This window comes from Gossypium hirsutum, chromosome D01 (genome assembly GCF_007990345.1).
Source record: "Gossypium hirsutum isolate 1008001.06 chromosome D01, Gossypium_hirsutum_v2.1, whole genome shotgun sequence".
NCBI classification, from domain to species: Eukaryota; Viridiplantae; Streptophyta; class Magnoliopsida; order Malvales; family Malvaceae; genus Gossypium; species Gossypium hirsutum.
In genome coordinates this window covers 34,401,622-34,412,561 of record NC_053437.1, presented here as the reverse complement: position 1 = coordinate 34,412,561, position 10,940 = coordinate 34,401,622, and the positions used below count along the sequence as shown (strand labels likewise).

General features: G+C 37.9%; 1 protein-coding gene and 1 long non-coding RNA gene across 2 annotated transcripts; one reads left to right on the top strand and one right to left on the bottom strand.

The window, feature by feature from the left end:
- Window positions 1–541: 541 nt before the first annotated feature.
- LOC107921267 (uncharacterized) lies at window positions 542–2,012 on the top strand. Its single transcript, XR_001691002.2, has 3 exons — window positions 542–1,366; window positions 1,489–1,539; window positions 1,622–2,012. It is a non-coding gene; the product is annotated as an uncharacterized lncRNA (long non-coding RNA).
- A 2,617-nt stretch (window positions 2,013–4,629) lies between these two features.
- LOC107921609 (uncharacterized) lies at window positions 4,630–10,630 on the bottom strand. The gene is made up of 3 exons (XM_016851439.2): window positions 10,522–10,630; window positions 7,756–8,571; window positions 4,630–4,751 (listed from the first exon to the last, which is right to left on the bottom strand). The coding sequence occupies exons 1-3, from the start codon at window positions 10,628–10,630 to the stop codon at window positions 4,630–4,632; spliced, it is 1,047 nt and encodes a 348-aa protein (XP_016706928.2).
- Between the last annotated feature and the right edge of the window lie 310 nt (window positions 10,631–10,940).

Here is a 10,940-nt window from a genome sequence, read left to right as displayed (position 1 = left end):
AAAAACTAATTACAATAATTTTTTTAAAAAAAATGACGTTACATAAATTTACTAAATTAGAGATAAAGATTTTAAGTGTAGATTTTTTTGATGTTGTATCTCTTTTCATTGTCAAAATCTACGTAAAATAAATGTAAAATAGTGCAAATTTTAAAAATTAGCAAAAGTATGGAATAAAAAAAACGTATACCAAAATATAACTAACAATTCATAATTTCGCTCTTTATTTTCCGTTATTCATCATTTGTGCAAAGATATAATTTATAAAGTAAGAGTTTATTTCCTTAAATTGTTTCTACTTTTACTTTTTACACCGACATAAAATAAAAGAGGACCGTTAAACTTCAAAGATTTTTATATAGCATATTTGATTTGATTTAATATATAAAGGAAGGAATTCACTTACATAATATAAAATTAAAATAATTTTATAATTTTTATAATTATTTATATGATTAATATTTTAATGATTCAATCGTTATATTTTATAGTCTATTTATATAAATTATACATGTCAAATTTAATGTTTTTTTTTAAATAAATCTGATTGGGCTATTTATTAATAAAACCAAAGTATAAAACCTACCGACTGCAAATATGGTCCAAATCAAACAAAACCAAGAAAAGGCCCAAATCCAAATGGCCCACAAGATAAACGGATAAAACAACATAATTAGAAAGTAAAGGCACCGTCTAACTTGCCCAGTCAAATTGCTTCAGATCACCGGTCCCCAAATATCGTCATTTCCTGCCGCTGACGGTTCCAGAACTCGGAGAGGAACTCTTCCAAAAGCCATTTCAACAAAACCTCTCCTAAACTCTCCTTTTGTTCATCGCAGATTCCAATCCGGTTCCCTCTCCCAATCAACTTCCAGCGCTAGTTCCGCATATACCGGAACCTTGCGCACCAGGTAAGACAATTCCCTTCTTCTTAACGCCTCTTTTGCGATTGTGTGTGCCATAAACCATTAGCCGTTTGAGGCACATATGTGAATCTAACTGTCCGAAATCTACCTGTTACTTTCTTAATGTTGTGGATATATGCTCCGATAACCGATTTGTCCTGGATTTTTTCTTTACATTTCTTAACTATAGATAATGAATCCCCTTCCACAATAATATCTTCCACCCCATTTCTGACCCCATTTCTACTGCCTTTTGACATGCAATGGCTTCGGCTGCAAATGCGGATGCCACTTCGTCGTGAACTTCCGAACGAGAGCATAGGGCCGCCCCCTCGACGTTCATAGCGACAATTCCTGAAGCCGATCTAAAAATACCATCGTCATAAGCGCCATTGAAGTTTATCTTCATCGTATTCCCAGAAGGCTTTCCCCATTTTCCCCCCAGATTCGCACTTTGATAGGTCTATATCTTCACCCCTTCTAACTCATTAATAAAATCTCGTACAAAAGCAATTAAATCTTTACCTGATTTTCTTCTCTTTTCATGGACCCACGTATTGTTATCTCCCCAAATTGCCCAAAGTGCACAGCAAATGATACACTTTTGGTTAAACGAACACCCCCAATAGCCCAGGTAAACCGCTGTTCAAAATCCAAATCATCAAAATGTAAAATCCATGACAATTGCAAACCTGACAAAACTTCTCTGGAAGCAGGACACACTCGAAATACATGGGTGATTGTTTTAGTTACTTCACCACATCGATGGACACATTGTAATATGGGGAAGCTTCTTATGGTTCTTGTTCACAAGAGTGGGGATGTAATTCCAGGAGATCCTCCAAACTGTAATATTTATTTTCCCAAGGAGATTTAGGCCCCAAAGTTGTTTGTATAATTCTTTAGCTTTGTTTTTTAATGCATAAACATTAGGATCCATAGGATACTTTCGTTATGGTTTGTAAGTATTGCGAACCGAGAACTCCCTAAAGGGCTCGCCACTCCACACCATCTGATCGTCATGTGCTTCTCGTACCAGCGGGATACGGAGAATTCTAGTGGCATCTTTCCTCCCAAAGGTATTGATAATTAGATCTTCTTTCCATACTCTATGTTGACACCATTTTTTGGATGGAAAAACAGGGTCGACTTGGGTTTTGAAAAATGAAACGGGAGTCGTCACCAATCCCCTTTTTATGAGGTGTGATTGGATCACCTCGAAAAGTGGTTGTTTTTAATAAACGGTTTTAATTTTATTAAAACAACGATTTTGGTTCACGAAATCTAGAAAAACGGGTTCGGGAGTCGATTACGTACGAGGAAGGATTAGCACCCTCGTAACGCCCAGAAATTGGTACCTAGTTGATTAGTCAATGTCTTAATGTCAAAAACTGGAAAATTTAAAAATTTAAAATACGATCCTTTGTCTTAAAATGACTTGTATAAAATAGGTTGTTTATATTAAAAAACTCCAACGATAAAAATTAAAAAAAAAGATATTCAATTATTCGAGTTAGATGAGGAAATCGCAACCCAATACGTTAGGGCACAATTTCTCAACATTCCGAACATTGAATATTGCCTTGGTTGTTTTTAAGAAAATCCTCATCTCGAAAAAAACGTATCACATCCAATGCGTTAGGATACGACATATTGAATTCCCAATAATGAGCTTTTATTTATTTATTTTTTAAAAAGTAACCTCAATTATTTAGATTCAACAAAGAAAATCGGAACCCAATACGTTAGGTCTCGATTCTCTCGAAGATCCCAAATACCGAGTGTTGCTTTTATTTTGAAATTTTTGTTCTTGATAAATTCGAGTAAAATGGATGTAAAATAATGATAATGATGTCAATGTAAATAAAATGATACAAGCAAAACAATAAATAATAAAAACAATTATACGGGCAAGGCAACAAATAATTAGGAACTAAAGTAAGAAAACAAACAATAATAAACATGCAAATAAATGAGCAAAATTAACAACATGATGCAAATATAAAAATATATAAACACACATATATATAAATAAAACAATGAGAATATGAAGAACATGTGTATGTGTACATATTTCGGAATTATTGTACATTAAAAATTATGTAAGTGTATGTACATACATATATACATATATAATAATCATTAAATATATAAAAGTATATATGTGTAAGTATATATTAGTCATAAAATGTAAAGAATATATACAAGGTATATTTTGAAAGTATAAAGTATATGTAAGTGTATATATAGATATATAGATACTTTTATAAATTATAAAATAGATAAAATATGAGTATTTATATGTATTAAATAAATTATATAAGATATATATATGCACTTATATAATAATGATAATATAATAGGAAATGTAGAAACAATAATAATAACATTAATAATAATAGCAATAAAAACAATGAACTAAATAATAATAATAAGAAAGGGACTAAGTCGAAATGAAAACAAAATATTGGGCGAGATTGCAAAAATAAAAAAAACTAAAAGGACCAAATTGTGACACGCACTGAAAGAGGGGGACCAAAATAGTAAATAAACCAAAGCCATCAAAACGCGGCGTAGCAATAGACTAAATTGAAGCAAAAATAAAACTTTGTGGCCAAATTAAAAATAAAAGAAAATAGCGAAATAGGACCAAATTGAAGCACGCCACAAATCGGAGGGACTGCGTGCGTAAATAGCCCAAAGATTAAAAACACGCGGATCCTTCGGGTCGGATCGGGTCGACGCGCGAATCCCCCTTACCCAAAATGGCGCCGTTTTAAAATTAATATAAATATTAAAAAAACCTAAAAAAAAGTTTAAAAACCATTTTTCTTAAAAAAAACAGAGAGAAGCTCTCTCTCCCTCATTCTCTCCGGCCAAGGGGCCGATCTAGGGCTCCGGCGAACCTCCGCCGAGGCGCCACCGCGTGTGGCGGCCGGAGGTTCAAAATGGAACCTTTCCGGTTCCTTTTTGAAGCCGAAGGCCTCTTAAACACGGATCCAACGCCGAATCTTGTGAAAGGTGAGCCCAACCCCGCCAAACAAGGAGTAACCGTCCGTGTCCTCCTCCTCCGGCGCGGCACGGGTAAGGTTTTGTTCTTCTTTTATTTTTTCGTTTCCCTTTATTTTTATTTATGTATGTAAAACAAAAAGAAGAAGATGAAAAACGAAATAAAAAAACGAAAAGAAAGAAAGAAAAACAAAAGGATTCACCTTAAATCTTTTTTTTTGTTTCTATATTTCTCTGCTAATATGCGTTACAAAGGTCGAAAAAAAGAAGAAAAAAAAAGCCCCCGAAATTGAGTTACAATCGTCTTTTATAGCCCATTTTTTGTTACTATTTTTGATATATTTTTTCCTTCTTCTTTCTCCTTTGCAGATGCTAGTGGTGATGGGAGCAGGTGGTGGTAGGTGCGGCACGGAGTGGCGATGGCAGAGACCAAAGGTCAAAGAGGGCGGCGCCTAGGGTTTCAGAGACTGAAACCCTAGGCAGATATTCTTTTGGGAAGGATGGGCTAGGGTATTGGGCTGGTTTTGTAATTGGGCTTGTGGGTTATTGGGTAGGTTAGTTGGGCTTGGTTTTGCTGGGTTAGGTCTGTTAGGGGCTAAATTTGGGTTGTTGGGCTATTCGAGTTTTGTATTGTAATTGGGCCCGGGTTTTAAAAATTGGGCTTGTACAGCTGCCCCTCTTTGCTCGTTGTCGTGTAACGATAACAGCTCAAAGACTAAGAAAGACCAGTTTTTACCCGGTCCCGTTGAGGAAATAAGATTCGCCGTTGCGGCTTCAATCTTCTAGCTGCAATGTTGGGAAAGGAAGGTTCGCCATTTGTAGCTTCAATCTGTTCCACTGTATCGCCAATGAGGTGAGATTCGCTGTTATAGCTTAAATCTATTTGACCGCATGTTGGGGAAGCGAGATTCGCCATCGTAGCTTCAATCTGTTCCACTACACTGCTAGGGAAATGAGATTCACCGCTGTGGCCTCAATCTTTTGAATTGCAATGTCAGGGACGCAAGATTCGCCGTCGTGACTTCAATCTATTCCGCTGCATCACTTGGAAGTAAGATTCGCCGTTGTGACTTCAATTTTTTGAATTGCAATGTCAGGAAGTGAGATTTGTCGTTGTAGCTTTAATCTGTTCCGCTGCATCGCCTGAAAAGTAAGATTCACCGTTGTGGCTTTAATATTTTGAATTGCAATGTCAGGGACGCAAGAGTCGCCGTTGTGACTTCAATCTGTTCCGCTGCATCGCCTGAAAGTAAGATTCGCCGTTGTGGCTTCAATCTTTTGAATTGCAAAGTCAGGAAGTGAGATTTGCCGTTGTAGCTTTAATCTGTTCCGCTGCATCGCCTGAAAGTAAGATTCGCCGTTGTGGCTTCAATCTTTTGAATTGCAATGTCAGGGACGCAAGATTCGCCATTGTGACTTCAATCTGTTCCGCTGCTACGCTAGGAAAGCAAGATCCGCTATTGTAGCTTCAATCTTTTTAATTGCAAACTATGGTTTCTTCGATCTGCTTCGCTGTCAGTACAGGAAAACAAGGCTGGTGTCTTCGATCTACTTCACTGCCAGTACAGGAAGGCATGATCTGCTATCCTCATTGATCTGTTCTCTGGTGAACATGACCTTTATGTTCTATTTTATGAACCTAATTGTGCCTAGTGATTAGGATGACATGATCAGAGTGAATCAACTGCTCCTAACTAGATGCGTATGAATGACATTTGAATGAATGCATGATGTCATGAAGATGATTCCTTAATGTTTGAGTTGTTATTGCTCATTGTTTTATCACTGACGTGTTACAACGCCTTCTTGCTTAGCTGGCATATCCAAAGAAACACTTAATCTGATTGGCCCTCCATTGTGAACCTCCAAATGCAATCCATTGGATGCAAAATTTGAACCATCTTTCTCCCACTGTAACCCAAGGATAGAAAATCCTGACCTTTTCTCGATCCTCTGTTATCATAATTCAATGATACAGAATGTGAAAACTCTTTGGTCTCCATTCCTAGGGTGTCATACCAATATGCACAATTGCAAAATTTTCTCCAAGAAAACCTCTTCTCATCACTTGGTAATTATTGAAAATTTGAAAGGATAGCCCTGACTTAAATTTTCTTTTTAAAATTGGCGTGTTCTAAACAACAGTCCTGTTTCAGGTTCCCTCATTATTTAGAAGTTTCTAGAGTAATATGCAAAACTCCTTTTGCTTGAACATTTAGTCTATTATTTGTTATTTCAAATGTTTGAAAAAGATTATCATAATGAACAAACAAAATGTTATTGGAAACAAATCTCGAAATGAATAAGTTAATCAAGATAGCAAATTTTGCTAAGATAAAATGAGAAAAGACGATGGACAAGATGGAATTTTATTAGGAGCAAAGCTTGAGATGAATACATTAATCGAGACAACAAATTTTGCCAAGATTCAAAATGAATAAGATGACGACAGGTGCCCAAGATATCGCAGCACGAGTTTCCCTGCATAAGCTTTCTAAAAACCATCCTGAATTTGATATGTGTTTAGGGAATCTACAAGGTTTTGTCGATACCCCAAGATGTTGTCTACCCTTTCCTTGTTGATTCAGGTATATCGAGACCACCACATAGCCCAGATCTTGATCAAAATTTGAGCTGCTTCGATCACCTTATGTGTTCTCAAAATTTGAGCCGCCTTTTCAGGTTTTCAACTCAAATCCCCTTTGGTCTCAAGGCGCCCTTTACGGGTTTTCACCTTGGCCTCTCCCTTTTTTTTTTGAATGCCCTTTACGGGTTTTCACTTTGGTCCTCCTCCTTCAAGTGAAGTATTTCTTGACTGAATCTGAGTTCACAGGATTTGGCAAGTTTTTACCATCCATCTCGCTCAAGATCAAAGCTCCTCCAGAAAAGACCTTCTTTACAACATAAAGACCTTCCCAATTTTCCATCCATCTTCCTCTAAAATCTTTTTGTACAGGAAGAATCTTTTTCAACACTAGGTCCCCCTAGTGAAATTCTCTGGGACGAATTTTTTTGTTATAGGCTCGCATCATTCGTTTTTGATACATCTGACCGTGACGAATAGCTTTTAGTCTCTTTTCTTCTATCAAGTTCAGCTGATCATATCGAGATTGAACCCATTCGGCCTCATCTAACTTTAGTTCAGTTAATACCCGGAGAGAAGAGATTTCAACTTCTATGGGTAAAACTGCCTCCATCCCGTAGACTAAAGAAAACGATGTTGACCCAGTAGAAGTCCTAACAGAGGTACGATACGCCAAGAGAGCGAAGGGTAGTTTCTCATGCCAGTCCTTGTAGGTTTCAGTCATTTTCCCTACAATCTTCTTGATATTTTTGTTTGCTGCTTCCACGGCCCCATTCAGTTTTGGGCGGTATGGTGATGAATTATGGTGTCTGATCTTGAACTGACTACAAACTTCCGCTATTAAGTTGTTGTTCAAGTTCAGCGCATTGTCAGATATGATCCTTTCTGGCATCCCATACTGACATATAATCTCTTTTTTTAAGAATTTACTAACTGCTGACTTTGTAACATTAGCATATGAAGCAGCCTCCACCCATTTAGTGAAGTAATCAATAACCACAAAGATAAAACGATGCCCATTAGAAGCCTTTGAAGATATTGGCCCGATGACATCCATTCCCCACATGGAAAACGGCCATGGAGAAACCATAACGTGAAGGGGTGAAGGTGGTGCATACATTTTGTCACCATAAATTTGGCATTTATGACACTTTTTGGCGTAACTAATGCAATCCCCTTCCATGGTGGACCAATAGTACCCAAATCTCATAATTTGTCTGGCCATCGTGAAGCCATTGGCATGCATTCTACAGATACCTTCATGCACTTCTTCCAAAATTTCTTTTGCCTCGACAGCATCCACACACCTCAACAATACTTGATCTTTTCCCTTTTTATACAAAATTTCCCCATCTAGGACATAGTCAATGGCTAATCTTCTTAATGTCTTCTTATCATTTTCTGTCGCATGGTCAGGGTACTCACGACTCTTCACATATTGCAATATGTCATGGTACCAAGGGTGATCATCCTTTTCCTCTTCATTGTCAATGTTGCAACAATGGGCTGGTGCCTCAAAGATGCTGATCTGGATAGGCTTCATATCTTCTAATTTGTTCACTTTAAACATGGAGGCTAAAGTGGCCAAAGCATCTGCCATCTGATTTTCATCTCGTGGGAGGTAACTAAAGGTGACATTATCAAATTCCTCAATCAACTCCATAACCAATTTTCGATAGCGGACCAACTTCGGGTCTCTTGTTTCCCATTCCCCTTTGAGTTGGTAAATTACTAATGCAGAGTCCCCGTATACCTCTAGCACCTTAATTTTCCGCTCTATGGCTGCCCGGATGCCCATAATGCAAGCTTCATACTCAGCCATGTTATTTGTGTAGTCAAAGTCCAATTTGATAGTGAAAGGATAATAATCTCCACTAGGAGACACGAGTATTGCCCCAATTTCGTTGCCTATAGTATTTGAAGCTCCGTCAAAACTCAACTTCCAAGGACCACCTTCTTGGAAATCTTTCTCTACAGTTGCAACGTACATCAAATCCTCATTTGGGAAATCGAAGTTCAATGGCTCATTATCATCCAGAGCCCTACTTGCTAGGAATTCCGCTATTGCACTCCCTTTGACCGCCTTCTGGTTCACATAGACTATGTCAAATTCAGATAGAAGAATTTGCCATCGGGCCATTCTTCCATTCAGAGCGGTTGACTCCATCAAATATTTCAGAGGGTCCAATTTGGAGATTAACCAGGTCGTATGGTACAATATGTACTGTCTCAGTCTCCGAGTTGTCCAGATTAGGGCACAGCATAATTTCTCGATTGGTGAATATCTTGTTTCGCATCCGGTGAACTTCTTACTGAGATAGTAAATTGCTCTTTCCTTTCGTCCTGATTCATCATGTTGACCAAGCACGCATCCCATGGAATTTTCAAACACTGCCAAATACAGTATGAGCGGTTTGTCTGGGCAGGGTGGAATCACCACTGGGGCGTTGGACAAGTAATACTTAATCTTGTTAAAAGCTTTTTGGCACTCCTCATCCCATACTCCCGGATTATGTTTCTTAAGGAGACGAAAGATGGGGTTGCATTTCTCCGTTAATTGTGAAATAAACCTGGCAATATAGTTCAATCTTCCTAGGAAACCTCGAACTTCATTCTGAGTGCGCGGAGGAAGCAATTCTTGTATAGCCTTGACTTTATCTGGGTCAATCTCAATCCCTCTTTCACTGACTACAAACCCTAGCAACTTTCCCGATCTAGCTCTGAAAGTACATTTGGCTGGGTTAAGCTTTAGTTGGAACTTTCTTAACCGTATAAAGAGTTTTCTTAAGACTTGTACATGCTCCTCATCTGTTCTAGATTTTGCAATTATGTCATCCACATAGATTTCTATTTCTCTATGCATCATATCATGGAAAAGGGTCACCATGGCTCTTTGGTATGTGGCTCCCGCATTTTTCAATCCAAATGACATCACTTTATAGCAGAAAGTTCCCCATAGAGTTATGAATGTAGTTTTCTTCATATCGTCAGGATGCAGCTTAATTTGGTTATATCCCGAGAAGCCATCCATAAAAGAAAATAGTGAGTGTCCCGCCGTGTTATCTACCAGAGTGTCGATATAAGGCAAGGGAAAATTATCCTTTGGGCTAGCTTTATTTAAGTCTCTGTAATCTACACACATTCGTACCTTCCCATCTTTCTTAGGGACGGGTACGATGTTGGCTACCCATTTGGAGTATTTAACTACTTGCAGGAACCAGCATCAAATTGCTTTTGCACTTCCTCTTTTATTTTTAATACGACATCCGGCCTCATTCTTTGAAGTTTTTGCTGAATGGGCTTGCAATCCTCCTTTATAGGAAGACGGTAAACTATGATATCAGTACTTAACCCAGGCATATCTTGGTATCACCATGGAAAGACATCTTTGAACTCTCGAAGCAACTCAATAAGATCTTGTTTTACTTCTTCAGCTATGCATGTGCCAATCTTCACCACCTTTCCCTCTTCCAGGATCACTGTCTCTATCGTCTCTTCGTGAGGTAGGATTTGTTTCCCTTCCTGCTCTACCATCCTCAACAAGTCCGGAGATAGGTTGCAATCTATGTTATCTTCAAAATCTTGAGATTCCTCTAAACACATATCTCGTTCAAAAGGGTTCTCTAAGTTTATAGTAGAGTCATTCATGTCATCGATATCTTGGAACTTGTTATAAGTACCAAAGAATGTACAAGGAATGTATGAATTTAAGGATTCTTATTTAGTATGGTCATGAATGAAAGAATGATTTGGAATATAAGCATCCAAGATGACTATTCATACGAAAGAATGAAAAGAATTTTAAAAGAATATATACTCAAAAAGAAAATGCGAAGATATATTTCATTGAGGTCACAATGTTCAAATATAAGCTCATTTCAGTTCAGAAAAGGTTTTTATTTTCTCTAGGCTTAGAACAATTAGTATGTTTTGAATATTACTCTGGAAAAGCTCTAAAAACTTCAGGTATTTCTTCTGCAGTCCAATTGTTTAAAACACTCCCAGGTTCAAAGGGATAGATGCCTGATGTACTTCCTTCTTCAGATTCTTCTTCAAATATGGCATTGATGTTCAGGTTTCCTAATATTTCCTCTGTGGTCTTCCTTCTTGGAGTCCTCAGTCCAGAATACATGGTTCCTCCCGATACGAAGGTCCTAGATATGTGGGGGAAAGACATAGGTTCCTAATCAACTTCTTCTCCGTTCAAACGCGCCTTCCTCCTCTCTTTTCTTTTCTCTAACTCTTTCCTTCTTTGCTTAGCATTTGGTTTAAATCCTATACCAAAGCGGTCCTGTTTGTCCTTCACCACTGGTGCCTCTATTCTTCTTTGAAGGCATCTTCCCAGTCCTCTTCCAGGCAGAGCTCCTTTCCCTATTGTCATTTGTAATCCCATCTTCGTGGCTCTAGACATACTGGGCATTGGGATCCTCTTTCCCTCAATA